At 33.8% G+C, this 17,500-nt stretch overlaps 1 protein-coding gene across 2 annotated transcripts in view; it reads right to left on the bottom strand.

The window, feature by feature from the left end:
- The window catches only part of LOC135225685 (PDF receptor-like), a 478,368-nt gene that overhangs the window by 68,783 nt on the left and 392,085 nt on the right, over positions 1 to 17,500 (bottom strand). For both annotated transcript variants that reach the window (XM_064265032.1, XM_064265031.1), the window contains exon 7: positions 10,323 to 10,491. In XM_064265032.1, coding sequence (XP_064121102.1) covers positions 10,323 to 10,491 — 169 coding nt within the window. The remainder of the gene's footprint in view (positions 1 to 10,322; positions 10,492 to 17,500) is intronic.

Genomic DNA, 17,500 nt, shown 5'->3' with positions numbered 1-17,500 from the left:
TATCAACTACACGGATTTGTAGAAAGTGGAATGAGGATACGAAGCCTGATGACCGGAAATTGGCAGTCAGAGATACGGTACCAAAGGAAAGTGAGATGACTGAATGTGGCAACGTCGACTGCTATGAAAATATTCATGATGCTTATTATCAACAGGCGGGAGAAAGTCATAAAAAGCTTAGGGATGAAAAAGGCTCGTTTTGTAAAATGGCAAGGAGTTGCACAGATAAAATATTTGTGTAGGGACATTATTCAGTCGTGTATGGTTTTCATTGAATACGGGAAGGCATTTGACAGCTCCCTAAGACCAGTATTATGAACGGTCTGGGGGTAATGTTGATAGGAGGGGGGGGGGGGGGGGGTGGGGGGGGGTTGGGGGGGGGGGGGGGGCGGCCTTGTGCCGTGAATATCTATTAAATAGGAATGTTATTGCACCTTTGCTACTCTCCCTTCCCACTGATTTCTTAATGAAAAGTGGTCGAAGATGAAAGAGAAGGATTAGATTGGAGTAACGATAGAAACTCGACCGACTTAGAATATGCAAAGGATGCTGTTTTCATTGAACATCACAAGACTTACAAAGCTTGTTTAACGTTATGTATCTAGAGAGGGTGGAATCAAAATATATTCAAGGAAAACAGAAGGACTGGGGACTGAATACGCACAAAGGGATGAAAAATCATTGGGGCGGGGGAAGTGGGGGGAATTAATGAGGTTGGATCTTTCAAATATCTAGGAAAGGTACAATCCATTACAGGTACTCTGATTAAATTGAGTGAAAAAAAAAGACAGGCTGAATAAGATGAAGAACTCAATTAGACTGAGATTACATACAAAAGTAAGATAATACACGAGTATAGTATGATCTGTCACCATGCTGACATAGGTATTGGTTAAGCAATAAAACTAGTTCTAAATTATTTTCTTGGTTAGATGGCCAGACAGGGTTAGAAATGATATTATACGCGCAACTACAGAAATCCGATATGTAGATTGGATAATGGTGAATGGGAGATAGAGATGGCTTGGACATGTCCTTCGCACAATGCCGTGTAGAACTGTAAGCAAAACTGTCAGTTGATCTCTTGTAGGCGCCATAGGAGTTGAACGACCCCCAGACTTACTTAGAGACGAGAACTATGAGAAGGGAGGCTGGAGAAAAGCGGAGATTGGTGGAAGAGACGGCACAGGAAAGACACGAGTGGCAAAATTTCAAGTAAATATTTTGCGTCATGTGAAGCTGAATGCGATGAAGATGATATAGTCAAAATTATATCAGGACAATCTAAACTGCCCAACCTTTAAAAAAAATCGAACGCTTGTCGCTCAATCGCTTGCCACAATAAAAGTATGTTGATGAAAACTGAAGAGGAGCGGAGAATGCTTAAAAATCCTGCTTATAAAAGAGGATTTTTTAAAGAGGAACGTCGGTGGTAATGACAAGCGAAGCGAAGCAGACAACTGTTCCCCAATTATTCGCCCGTTTACTGCTAATGACTTCGATTGTTTTATTTTTCGTCTGAGGGTGTTCTTTTTTTTCACGCCTACGCAAAGGAGCTTAATTACGATCATTACGATCTCATTTTTCGATATGTTTCTATATACAGACAAACGAATCGAATTTTAAACCCTTATACGTACAGGACAATAAATATAAAATAAAAGAACATATAGATTATGAACTAAAATGGGAGTCACCCATTTGATAACTAATTATGTATCACACACACACACACACACACACACACACACATATATATATATATATATATATATATATATATATATGTATATATATCTATGTATATATATATGTATATATATGTATATATATGTATATATATATATATATATATATATATATTATATATATATATATATTCTATATACTAAGAGGGTTTTATTGAAGAAACAGAAGATTTCACACATCTAAACACAGTGAAATCATTTTGATATTAATGAAGACTCGCTTGCGAAGGAGCAAATTACTTAGTAAAGACTGTTTACTTTTTTCTAGCTTCTGTGAAGTTTTACTTTAACGAAGTTTTGTTTTTTTAATGATCGTAATATAACTTTGTTGCTTTCTGTTCCTTTGTGTCCCAGTTCAATGATTAGGACTTCCGTGAAAAATCGTCTTCGCCCCAACTCATCTCAGGAGTTCCAAGATTCTAAGTTAATGGCTAAATGCATTTCAGAGTAACGCCTACAGTAGGGACTTTGACGAAGTCCCCTCTTCAATAATAATGCGAAGACACTAGGGCAGCAAATAATCGAGTTTCGTGGCGCGGAGCCATGGTTCCCAAGGGACTACGAGATTAAACTCGTGAAGATTTGCTTTGATGCAGCTGGGTAAGATGAGCTAAAATTATCCTGGATGTTCGCTGTATTTTACATTTTGTAGCTACCTACCACTGAACTGTATTCGTTTCTTTAGCCTACGCTCAGTGATTTAGTCTTGTCTGACGGAAATATTATCACCTGTTTATACGTATGTATAAACATACACATATAGGGTACACACACACACACATACACACACAGCCACACACACACACACACACACGACCCACACACACACACATATATATATTATATATATATAATAATATATATTATATATAAATATTTATATATATATATATATATATATATATATATATATATATATATTATATATATATATATATAAGGCCTGTATACAATATTTCTTACGCTCTCCGTTTTCCATATTAATTCTTTTGGTTAATAATAGTTTTTTGTTTTTTGTACCCGTTCAAAAGTTTCGTAATAAATATCGTAAAATTGAAGTGGCAACACTTACTTAATGTAGTTCTTATTTTTTGTTTTAATTTGTATCTAAGTTATTTCAATAATTTCCACCTTGTTGACTTCAGGGTATATATTGACTTCATAAACCATAAAGGCTTATCACCATTACTATTACTAAAGTTGTTCTTGTTATTACTGAATTGCACTTTATATTTTCACAAAGATGATTACATATAGAGAATCGCGGAGGCATTAAACCTGTAACTAAATGCTATTCTAAACTTGTTTTCGAGAAAACTAATGAGAATATGCTCATAGTAACTTATCCAACCTTCTTTCATATATATTATAATTATATATATTATATATATAATATATAATATATATGAATATATATGTATATAATTATATATATATATAGATATCTATATATATATATAATAATTTCTATTATATACTACATAACACACACATATATAAGTATATATAATATATATATATATTATATTTATATTATAATAGTAATATATATATATATATATATATATATATTTTAAACGGAAATATGAAACCTTGTAGAAAATCATTCATCCTCTCTGTCTGTCTGTCTGTCTGTCTGTCTGTCTCTCTCTCTCTCTCTCTCTCTCTACAACTTTTTATTTTTGCGCCGGAAATTTGTAGAATAATAAAAAGGTCAATGTAAAAAAAAGGCATTTTCAAAAGCCCGAAAAATAATCAATTTCATTCTCTCTCTTCCTCTCTCTCTCTCTCTCTCTCTCTCGCTCATCTTTTTCCTCTTTCCTCTTTTACATTTTTTGTGATATAACATACTTACACATACACATACACAACCAACACACCACCCACAACCGCACCACCATACATCACACACATATAATATAATATTATTTTTATATTATATATAATATATATATATATATATATATATATATATATATATATAATATATATCTATAATGTATATGTGTGTGTCTGTGCTGTGTCCACAAAAAAGTGGAGAGATAAAGAGAGAGAGAGAATTAAATTGATTTTTCGCTTTTCTTTTTGAAAATGCCTTTTTTTTTTTACTTTGACATTTTTGTTGGATTATCTACAAAATTTCCAGAGCAAAAAAAATTGTAGAGAGAGGAGAGAGAGAGCGATAGAGAGAGAGAGAGTTTGGGGGGAGAGAGAGAGAGAGGAGAGAGAGATGAATGAATTTTTCTGGCAATTCAAAATGCCTTGTTCTACAAATTTATATTCCATGTATAGATAGATATATATATATATATATTTATATATATAAAGATATATAATATATATATTAATATAGATATATGTGTGTGTGTGTGTGTGTGTGCTGTTGTGTATGTATGTGTATATATATTATATATGATATATATATATATATATATATATATATATATATATATATATATATATATATATATATATATATACCATTAAAATTGCAAAAATGTTCGAAAGGGTATTTTCAGTAGTATAAATTATTATTTCACCTTTCCCCTCTCTCTCTCTCTCTCTCTCTCTCTCTCTCTCTCTCTCTCTCTCTCTCAAATACAGCACACACACAAACGACACAAACGCGCACACTCACGCATGCACACCCACAAACGCAAACGACCACTCTCACAAACACATACTCATTAACTTGCAAAGTTCCCGATGTTTTTCCATGGCAGACTAAAAAGCATTCGGGCTTCCTTTGCCAACGCAGGCAGAACAACCCCGACCCTCTTTTATTTAACTGGCAGTGCAGTGGCTATATTGCACAGGATTTGTTTACCCTCTGCTCGACTAAAATAAAATAACAGCGTTAGCAAGCCTGCCAGAATTAGGGACAAGCTTTGGCGTTTTGATTCGTGGTAAAAATACAGGGGTACAACGCAAATCCATATGTGCGCAAAGAAACAAGTGCGCGGTGTGTGTGTATATAATACCTATTAATATATAATTAAATATTAATAATATCTATGATATATATATATATATATATTATATATTTATATATATTATATATGAAAACCGTTCGTTTCCTGTGCATGTATGTAAACTTTACATCCTTGGAGTTCCTTATTGCCTATTAATAGGTCTACCAGAATACTAACTTGCCCTTATTAAACAAGTCCCCTGTTAAATATCTCCTCTATCTACTTCCAACAGATTTAAAAATCATCTGAACACAAAATTAAATAATTATAAAATGCTCCGAAGGTTCTTCTGCGCAATCAAGTTTTCTTTTGACATCGTTATGTGCTGGTAGAAAACTTTCAGCTGCGAGTCTGCGACCGGCAGCGCTTCAATTGCTACCTAGATGCGGAAGCGTGAGGGTGTGTCGCACGCCTCCGGAAAGCGCTGCCAGACCTATGATCATGGCTAATTTTAACCTTAAATAAGATATAAACCACTGAGGCTTAGAGAGCTGGAATTTGGTATGTTTGATGCGTGGATGATCAACGTACCATTTAGCAGCCCTCTAGCCTCAGCAGTTTTTAAGATCTGAGGGCAGACGGACAGACAAATAGCCATCTCTATAGTTTTCTTTTACCGAACACTAAAACCCAATAAAAAAGAAAGGCGACAAAAAAAGCATCCCCCCCTAAAAAAAATATATACTTTTCGAAAGTCTGACCGTTGACCTCACTGTCACTGAGCCCTTTAATTTGAAAAGCCTGGCCTGGTCCGTCCCGTTAATCTCGGGGGTTTACAGTCCCGTTAATTACTAAAGGATCCTGGCGTTGGATATTGCCAAACTTCGACGGCTAGTTTGAAAAGACGTTGCGTCCCGGCTCTCTCTCTCTCTCTCTCTCTCTCTCTCTCTCTCTTCTCTCTCTGAAATGTTTTCCCAAATCATGATACCCTGAGTTACTCCCATGAAGCAGTTTATAAATGTTTTTCTGGGCTATTGTTCCCAAAATAACATCCCATTTAACAACATAACCCCCTACCCCCACCCCCACCTCTCTCTCTCTCTCTCTCTCTCTCTCTCTCTCTCATTTTTCCTTTTGGAAAACGTGGTTAATGTCAGTCTTGTCCTAACTGACAGCCAACGCAAATAGTGGGATTCACTTAAAGCTGCATTATTATTATTATTATTATTATTATTATTATTATTATTATTATTATTATTATTACTATTATTATTATTATTATTATTTTATTAATTTGTTGCTCTTGTGTTTGCAACAGGAAGTTCCCACTACTGTTATCTTTACAATTCTGGGGGGTATTTTAATATTATTATTTTTTGCTGTTGTTATTTTTCTGCTATTATTGCTACTACTAATACTACTACTGCTGCTGCTACTACTACGACTACTACTACTACTACTACTACTACTACTACTACTACTACTGCTACTGCTGCTGCTGCTGCTGCTACTACTACTACTACTACTGCAATTATCTGAAGGGAGTAGACCCTCTTTATAAGCAAGTAGACCCTCTTATAAGCATGTCTGTTTAAAAGGCCTTTTCAATGCTTCTTACTATTGTCTTTCCTTTCAAGCTGTCAAGCTAAGCTGATATCTGCTAAGAGCTGGCCAATCTATGCTTTTCCCACCTTATCCAGACTTTGGACTACATCGGCCAGCTCTTAGCAGATGTCGGCCATGAAGAAAAGAGAACAGTAAGAACTGACAAGACCTTGTACAAAATCAATTCCAATAAGGCTGCCATGCTTGTTAACATTAACTACTACTACTACTACTACTACTACTACGATTACTACTACTACTACTACTACTACTACTTCTTCTTCTTCTTCTTCTTCTTCTATTTCTTTTTCTTTTTCTCTTTCTTTTACTTTTTTCTTCTTCTTCTTCTTCTTCTTCTTCTTCTTCTTCTTTATTATTAATATTACTATTATTACTATTATATCAAAAGATGTTAGAAGCACAAGCTATGCTGAGGAACTCTCTCAAACTCTGAGAACTGTTCATTTCTAAGTGAGTATTGGGCCATTTACCCCTCTACCTCATCAGACTCTCCTAAATAAGTAGTTCATTAACTTTAGTGTTTCATTCTAATTAAGAGTTTCTAAGTTTGTTCATTAAAGAAGCAGCTCCCCTTTGCAATATTCAATTTTTTTCTCCGATTTATTTTCTATCTATTTTCTTATTTAAAGTTTATCTTGATCAGTAATTTTACAAGTTTATTATAGCAAGGTGCAAGAGTATCTACAGGTGGGCGTGTGTTGGGTGAATTGTATTGTCAAGAAATCTTCCATAATTTATCTTCATCGGAAAATTACTTTAACAAAGAATATATCATTGATACCAATAACTGAGGTTGCGGGACGCCAGTGGTTAACCACCAAGATCAATCAGTTATTCAATAAGTGGTCGTTTCTCTCAAAATAACCCTTTTCCATAGAATCTACTTGGAACAAGGTTGATGGTGCGTGCTACGCTGCATGGAACCCGCCACTGCCCGTCATGTCTCCTCTCCCTCCCGATCCCCTACCCATCCCGTCCCCGGAAGGTTTGCAGGAGGAGGGTGGATACATGTATCATGTCTCCCTTACCCTCCTTATCTCGTGCCTACCCCGCCCCCACCCGGGTCGGACAAACGAGAAAAATCCACTTGGATTTGATTATCTTAGAAGATTACTAAACAATCCCTAAACACATAAATTGCGAGGTTTAACAGTAACTTACATTTTTTTTTTTACCAAATAATGGTCGGAGCTTTACAGCATTAAAAAAATGGTTTGGATTTTACTGCAAAAATTAATATCAACGTTTTATAGAATCACTACGAGCAATTAAGTCTCCGTCGATACCAAACATTATTTTGAAAATCTAATATCATTCTTCCATTATTCATATGAACAATATCACATTCACTAAAATATCACCAATCTCTGACATTTAAAAAATACGTAGCATTTTATCAATTCATAACAGCAATAAATTCATGAACTGCAAGTACTTTGATCACGTCATTGTTTTGTGAATTTAGAAATTCCACTTTCCTCTTTCTCGGCCTCAGACAGAAATATGTCATATTCTCCAAAACGACTCATCAATGTCCGATTTACTGACTGATTGCAAGTTCATATCTGTCATTACATCCCATAACATAACAGTATGAATGTCATAACTGTTTAGATTAACGCTCATATCATGAAAGGTTAAAAAGAGAAAAAATGAACTCATGATACATCGGTATTTGTTATATTGTAATTCCTTTTGCTGCTATTTATATTGAAATATTTCCCAATCACCAATACATTTTAGCGATGGCAGGAATGTAACAGACGCGTAAAGAGGAACTGATAGCTAATATACTTTTATTTACAGATCTGCTGAACGGGACATTGAAAATAGCAAAGAATTTATAAGAGATCTATGGCATTACAGAGACAAACAAAACTTAAACACAAACCAAGTGGGAATCAACCGAGCTAGGGAGCCGTTTCAAAGGGAAATCCCGCCTATTACTACTACTACTACACTAGCTCATCGAAAAATCTGTTACACCAATTACTTCCTGAACGAGGGGAATTTAGACTTCATCGACATTGGATTAATTCCGAGATTCCAATCTGCCTTTTCCTGATTCCAATCAAAATATCTCATTCAGCAAAAGACGCCATAAATGTCAGACCAGCGGCGTAACATCACCAATAATATCGGTGTAACATGTTTCCGATAATTGGTTCGTTTGCTATTCATCATTCTCGTATTTTGGCGAAAGTTGAATTCTGCAGGTCAACGGGAATTTACTTGTGTGTGAAGGCGATGAATTAGGGTTTCAGCAAAAAGCTGCACAAAAGAATTATTAAAAAGGGTGTTTGCTTATATCACTTCTCTTATTCTTTTTTTCATGCAACACTGCCTTACGTTCAAGCTCATTTTGCTTGGTTATGTTCATATGTTGATTCATTTTTATTGATTTGCATTGTATTTTTATTTATTTATTTATTTATTTTTTATTCAACTCTTCACTACTTCGCCACCAAGTTATTGTATGCGTAGGAGAGTTGCTTGGTGGATTAATGACTTTTTGGTTTTATTCGTTATACATATCAGCTAATAATAATAATAATAATAATAATAATAATAATAATATTTAGACTACTATTAATAGCGACATTAATTTTCGTGATCTTATCAGTGTTTATAAAGCATGTAAAGACTTTTTCCAACTTCTACCAGTTTCTAAACTTACCCTTTTGTTACATAGATAAAATCTTTTATAATAATATCTGTTTTCTAAGCCCAGAAACAGTTGTTGGCTAATCATTTGCCACGACCACTCATTTCACCGCCACACCGACAAAATATTCAGGACGTCTCGCATTTAAATCCTCTCAGAGATTAGAATTAATGTAATTCCTCATTAAGTTCAATTAATCGTACCTCATGTATAACAAAAATGGAAATAAATATTCTTCAAACATTTGTAATTCATTACGTCCCACTTATTGTTGTAGACTTTTCATTACAAAGATTTGTAAACGCATCAGTAATTTATACATGTTGGGGTGAATACGGAAGTTCACAGAGATTAAAGATTTTTGTCTGTTCTGTCTCTGCTCGAAACTCTCCTTTTGTAGCGGATGTTACAGGAATCCGGAAATTTTAAATAGCAATTATTCTGAAAAAACGAGGTTACCACAAAACTCGCCTGAAAAACTATTCTATGGTGACGTCTCGTACCAACGGGTAAACACAAAATGAAAAATGCAAAACCAATTTTTAAAAAATAATTTCAACGACAGCTCTCACTACCTACGACAAACATTCACGAATAATCATACTGGGTTATCTCCAATAGGCAATACATTAAAATGTATAACAAATTTTTAAAAAATGTTACTGTACTCACAATGCTTAAACACAAAATAAAAAATGCAAAAAAAAAAAAATAAATAAATAAATAAAAAAAAATAATCTCATCGACGGCACTCACTACCTAAGACAAACATTCACGAATAATCATACTGGGTTATCTCCAATAGGCAATACATTTAAAATGTATAACAAATTTTTAAAAAATGTTACCGTACTCACAGTGCTTAAATACAAATGAAAAAATGCAAAAAAAAATAAATTAATTAATTAAAAAAAAATAATCTCATCGACGGCACTCACTACCTAAGACAAACATTCACGAATAATCATACTGGGTTATCTCCAAAAGGCAATACATTAAAATGTATTACAAATAAAAAAAATGCTACTACACTCACCGTGTTTAACACAAAATGAAAAATGCCAAAACAAATTTTTTTAAAATAATTTCAACGACAGCACTCACTACCTAAGACAAACATTCACGAATAATCATACTGGGTTATCTCCAAAAGGCAATACATTAAAATGTATAACAAATTTTAACAAAAATGCTACTGTACTCACAGTGTTTAAACACAAAATGAAAAATGCCAAAACAAATTTTAAAAAAATAATTTTATCGACGGCACTCACTACCTAAAACAAACCACGAATAATCATACTGGACTATCTCCAAAAGGCAATACATTAAAATGTATAAAAATTTTAACAAAAATGTTACTGTACTCACAGTGTTGTCAATTCCTTGTCTGGAAGCATTGGAGCTCGAGGGCGCCTGCCCAACGATGTGACCCCGAATGACAGCCTGGTCAATGTACAGGACCAGGCGAATCATGACCTGAATCACCATGGCGACGAAGAGATTCCGATGAATCCTCGTCCTGTTGTTCTTGAGGCTCCTGGGAAGTAAGATGAGAAGGATTTTTGGTAAGAAGAAAGAATCAGCTCTGGCAAATGGATTCTAAGTGGCATACATTCTCTGGCATACATTTCGAGAGAAATCATCTGCACTCGACACTTTCCGAAAATGTGAATAAATCTGATCATCAAGGAGTGATTTAAATTATAAGAATTTTTTTTTATTCAGATTACACAAGAGTCCATTGACACTGCAATATAAATGAGACTTGACATCACATGAAGTAATTCATTATTATCATCATAACGCATTGCACCACGCGAATATTCCCTTGGTTTGGTCGTAAAGATGTTTGAAAATACCTGCTATGAAAATATTAAAACGATTACAAGGAAAGATTTTTATTCGGAATGTAGAGACAGCAATGCAATTCTGTAACATTAATCATCACTAACATCATTTGAATCGATAATTATTACCATTACGATGATATTCCCCTGGTTGGGTCTTAAAGATGTGTTTTAAAATATGAGATATGAAGACAACAAAGCAATAATGATCTTTTTTTTATATTAAAGACAATCCTGAAATTCTTCCAACAGAAATCGGATGTAACACCATTTGAAGTGACAGTTGTCATCATTACGCGAATATTCTCTCGGTTGAGTCATAAAAGATATTTTTCAAAACACGTGTTATGATGACATTATTACAACAATGATAACGGACCCTTTTAGTTTTCTGTAAAAGAAAACTATTGTGCCGACTTTGTCTGTCCGCCCTCAGATCTAAAGAACTACTGATCCTAGAGGACTGCAAATTGGTATGTTGATCAACCACCCTCCAATCATCACACATACCAAATTGCAGCCCTCTAGCCTCGTTAGATTTTATTTCACTGAAGGTTAAAGTTAGGCATGGATCGAACCTCACGCTACTGCATCTGGTGAGCAACAGGACTGGAGAGCTGCCGGTGCCGGTCATAGTTTTATACAGTATTATACGATGTAAAGAAAACTCGAATTCTTTGGCGCGTTTTTTAATTGCTTTTTTGATAGAGATAAAAGAGAGGGCACAGAAAATTCAGACTTAATATCACTTCGAGTCATAACCATCATTATTAACCGGATATTCCCCTGGTTGGCTAAATCCAAAGAGATGGTTTATTACCGCATGTCAAAGGAAATTAGGCCGGTTAATCTCGTCATTTCTATCGATGAGCGTACCACCGTCATTATTCATTTGCTTTGCTATACCCAAATGACGGTAATTAGTCATATCATTTGGCCGTAATTGCTGATTAACAAAGCAAATGAAACTGAATAACCGCGCGCGCTGATACACTGACTCATAATCTTCTTATGAGCTTTGGCTCTCTGCCGTTCCTGGGACTGGTAGTACAGTTTGTGCGTTGTTTGTGGGATACCAATTGTTTGTGAGACTTGCACACGGCAGAAATATAGGTTTCATGCCAATACCAAACAACACAAACATTATTTTTAAATACATAACCGCATGAAAAGAATGAAAACACCGACTGATTGATTTGACTTCATTCCGTTGCAAAAGATTATGACACTACTGGCTGTGCTCATACTAATTGCTGTTTTTTTATTGTTTAAAATTCCCTTCTATTGATGTCATTGCTATTGATGTTTTTCACAATCTAATTTCTTATTCTTGATACTGCAGATCTTGATGTCGTTGTTTCAAGTAATAATAAGAATAATTATTATTATTATCATTATTATTATTATTGCTTTTGTTATTGCTGTTGTTATTGATACTATTGTTTAAAACGTACAGTTATTAATGTTAATGCTACTGATGTTATTTACACGTATAAAATGATTATTATTATTATAATCATAGATAATATTGTAAAGATGAATTTCATCATTCATTTTATTTCAGTTCTTGATGACGTTATTTCAAATTACCATTATTATTATCGTATCACACTTTGCGAAATCTACTTTTCTCACGGTTGTTGTTGTTGCTGTTGATGCTGTTTGCCCCGTTTCAAAATTACCATTTTCATCACTGTTATTCCACAGAACCACCATAAAAGCATTCACGTCAAAACACGGCCGTCTAGAAACACAAAGTAGGACGACTGGCTCTGCCTAAACACCATCTGCTTTCGGCGTCAAGTGGTACCGGGACTAATTGATGGAACGTAATGCCTGGGGGTCCCATTTGATGAAATGGGGATACGAATACAATTGGAATAAGGCCAGATCAGACAATTCGCTTGCCATACTTTAGACTTCCGTGTTGCCTACAGCTTCTGATTTTGCTGCAGTGCGTTGCTTCCTCCCCTTCTGCATTGTTTTCCCTTTATCCCTTGTCTAACTAGTCTGTCAGACGCATGCACGCACACTTACATACATGCACACATATGTGTATGTATATATGTATGTATGTATATATATATTATATCTATACTATATCCTATTATATATATATGTATATGTATGTATGTAGGTGTATACTAGGATATATATATAATATTTTTTATAAAATTAATTATATATATATATAAATATTATATTATAAATATATATAATTATATGATATATATTAATATAATAATTATATATATATATAATATATATAATATATATAAATATTATATAAATATAAATATAATATATATATATATCTATATTATATATAATATATGATATATATATATATATATGTATGTAGTATGTATAGAATATATATATATTAGGTATATATATATTATATATATATATATATATATATAATATATTATCATCTCTTTGGGTATTGGTTATTGCCAAGACACAGTAATTTCGATATCAAGTGATATCTATGGCTTAATATTTGCAAGTATAAAAAATTCATGCGTGAAAATGTAAAACTTAATAATATATATGCACACACACACAAACACACACACACACACACACACACACACACACATATATAATATATATATATATATATATATATATATATATATATATATATATTACACACGTGTGTGTGTGCGTGTGCGTGAGTACGTCTAACAAAGACTGTAGTTAGAGAAGTGATAAAGAGAAAAAAAAAACTGCATCTGGATCCCACACACTTCAGCAACAGCAGCTGTGGTAGGCAGGACGATAGTCTGAAGGATGGCAAGTGATGTGTGATCTGGTCTTATTCTATTGTTCGTACCCTCATTTCATCAAATGGGACCGCTAGGCATTACGTTGCATCAATTAGCTGCGGTGACACTTCACGCCGAAAGCAGAAGATGAGCAGGATGAACCAACCGTCCTATTTTGTGATTGTGGCCGTGTTTTGACGTGGATGTTTTAGGGTGGTTCACCGGGTAGTAATAATAATAATAATAATAATAATAATAATAATAATAATAATAATAATAATAATAATAATTTGCAAAAAAGACATCAGTAATATTATTACTATTGATGTTATTTAGGTTTTTAGCTTTTTAAATCTTTTTAATGTAAGTCTTAATGTCGTTGTTTTAGATTATTATTTTATTATTATTATTATTATTATCATTATTATTATTATATTATTATCATCAACTTATATATAATTATATAATATATATAGATTATATATATATATACACTACACATATATACAATACTATACATACACACACACACACACACACACACACACACACACACATATATATATATATATATATATATATATATATATATATATATATATATATATATATTAGTTAAACAATCATCAATGCTTTTAATAAGCCCCGAGGACAGGAACCCGTCATCATCGCGTCATATATGAAGTATATATGTTTTTTAGTTATTACATTTGAATACTATTGGGAGCAACGATTTAAAGGTCGTCAAAAGAGTTAATTGACTGAAAACATTCTGCCGTGACATCTGGATATATATATATATATATATATATATATATATATATATATTATATATATATATATATATATATATTATATCTAAATTCTTTTATCAATGGTATTGCATTAATTTGTGAGTTACCTGTTTAAAAAATTTTTTTTCAAAACATTCGTTCCAAATTTCCAGAAACTAATCTTATGCTAATAAACGAGGAAAAGAATGTGAAAGGAAGAGGTAAAATTAATATCTGCATAAAAGTGATTATTATTATTAGTATTATTATTATTATTATTATTATTGAGAGTGACCTACTCTTCATATGAAGGGAGTTTACTGACCTTTAGTTCTAGAGGAGACAAGCAAAAAGAAGAAAATAACGAATAAAATCCCTTTTAATAAACTTGATAAAGGAGATTCTGATGAACCTATATATTCAAGCTGAATATTTCTGAAACATTTTCTTTTTTAATTTTCACATGCACTATTTTTCAAAGAATTTTTTGCTCTTCAGGCAGGTAATATCTCTCTTAAAAGAAAAACATAAGGGGACGAAACCGTATGAATATGTTAATTCTCTCCTTTGGGAGAGAAATAAAAAGGTCAATTTTACTCTGGAAAGCTCTAAAAGTAAATATCAATTACCATAATGATGAGGCCTCACGCCGCTGCAGAAGAGCGGTTAGAATACATTAGGGGGAACTGTGATTTTGTCTTGAAGCATCCACAAAGTTTTTCTGTAAAGAAAGACTACAATCTTTTTGTGCCTCCCTTTTCTTTTTCTATTAATATTCATCGATCGATTGGCTATAATGACTAAAATAGTTTCGGATTTCGAGGGCGAATGAAACCACATACGGATGAGATTAAAGTTCGCAAGAAGTTTTGATTCTAGTTGAGAAAGAGGAGGTTGTGAGTAACCTACTCGTATAATAAGGATTCACCATAATAGCAAAACTCTTTCTCTGTCAACACTATAACACCCTGAGGGTGTTCATGGGCGTATGTTCTTAGCGGTCACCCTTCTGAGCACTCACCAGACCCAAACCAGCGGTTTTCTAACGGCCTTATAAACCTACTGGGGTACTGAAGTCTACTGCATCGGCAAAATAGCTGCAAATCCACTTGCTGTCTGTGTCGCAGGATTTACTATTCATATGCTGACTCTTCCACATGATGTGGAGGTCCTTAATCCTGTCACTACAGAATTAATTAGGAGGTTCAATTACAGCCACACATACAAGATCAGCAAAATGCTGCCTCTGACAGGATTAGAAGGTTCATTACTGCCACTTACACAGTGTCTGCAAAATGCTGCCTCTGATACCATTAGGAGGTTCACTTTCTGCTTCTTACACAGAATCTGCAAAATGCTGCCTATGACAGGATTAGGAGGTTCACTACATGCCACTTACACAGGATCTGCCATATGCTACCTATGACAGGATTAGGAGGTTCATTATCTGCCACTTACACAGGAACTGCAAAATGCTGCCTATGACAGGATTAGGAGGTTCATTATCTGCCACTTACACAGGATCAGCGAAATGCTGCCTATGACAGGATTAGGAGGTTCATTATCTGCCACTTACACAGGATCAGCGAAATGCTGCCTATGACAGGATTAGGAGGTTCATTATCTGCCACTTACACAGGATCAGCGAAATGCTGCCTATGACAGGATTAGGAGGTTCATTATTTGCCACTTACACAGGATCTGCAAAATGCTGCCTATGATGGGATAAGGAGGTTCATTATCTGCCACTTACACAGGATTGGAAAATGCTGCACATGACAGGATAAGGAGGTTCATTATCTGCCAATTACACAGGATCTGCAAAATGCTGCCTATGACAGGATTAGGAGGTTCATTATTTGCCACTTACACAGGATCTGCAAAATGCTGCCTATGACAGGATTAGGAGGTTCATTATCTGCCACTTACACAGGATCAGCAAAATGCTGCCTCCCACAGGCTTAGGAGGTTCATTATCTGCCACTTACACAGGATCTGCAAAATGCTGCCTATGACAGGATTAGGAGGTTCATTATTTGCCACTTACACAGGATCAGCAAAATGTTGCCTATGACAGAATTAGGAGGTTCATTATCTGCCACTTACACAGGATCCGCAAAATGCTGCCTCCCACAGGTTTAGGACGTCGTTTACTGCAGCAGACACAGGATCTGCTAATTACTGGCAGCAGCAGCAAAAAGATCAGCATCTTATTTTCCCCCTCCATTTAACGATAGACTCATTTCTTGCGGTCGCTGCAGGATCTGCAATTCTGTTGCTTTTGCAGCTTGGAATCTGCAAGCCATTTGTTGCTAAAAAGAAGGAATCCCTTGATGCATCCACCACAGCATCAGTAGGTGACTTTTAATTAATTAGGATAAGCCACGAGAGGAAAAATGATAAAATCCAAATTTTTCCAGGGAACTTTAGGAAAAGTACCAAAAACTATTGACTTAGAACAGGAGAAAACACTGATTCTCCAGACACCAAAATTTTTCCAAAGAAGAAATGAATGCTTATATGAAACAACAAATTTTCTGTTTAGTTCTGTTTTGATAAATGCCCCAGCTACATCAACAGCATATTGATCAGAACCGATTCCTTGTAATCTACTCGTTTTCAAAAGGGGGTCTTAGGCTTCTTTCTGTAAGGGAATCCACTCTTTTGTTCCTCCTTGCTTCCCTCAAGACTAAGCTTACTAAAAGCACCGCAATTCTAGTCCCATCGGTCTTTCTATTTATAAAAAAAAGGTACTATATTTTGTTGCGATTTTGAAGGGCTTTCATGTCCGAGTTAACGAAAATGCAGAGGATCTACGTATATATATATATATATATATTATATATATAATATATATATATACATATATATATATATATAATATATTTATATATATATATATATAATATATATATATATATATTATATATATATATATATATATATATCTATATATATATATATATATATAATTAAGCTGTAAGAGAAAATGTATAATGTTGAAAGATTTATACATAAAAAAAGTAATAGTTACATAAAAATAACATTTTTTGTTTTATATATCTTAAATATACTTAGTATATAACTATATATCTTCATATATAAAATATAATATATCGCTATATACTTTTTTCAAAGTAATGTTGAAAAATTTA

This window comes from Macrobrachium nipponense, chromosome 13 (assembly GCF_015104395.2).
Source record: "Macrobrachium nipponense isolate FS-2020 chromosome 13, ASM1510439v2, whole genome shotgun sequence".
NCBI lineage: Eukaryota > Metazoa > Arthropoda > Malacostraca > Decapoda > Palaemonidae > Macrobrachium > Macrobrachium nipponense.
Note: the sequence above shows the minus strand (reverse complement) of the source record. Positions and strands in the feature narration are given on the sequence as shown.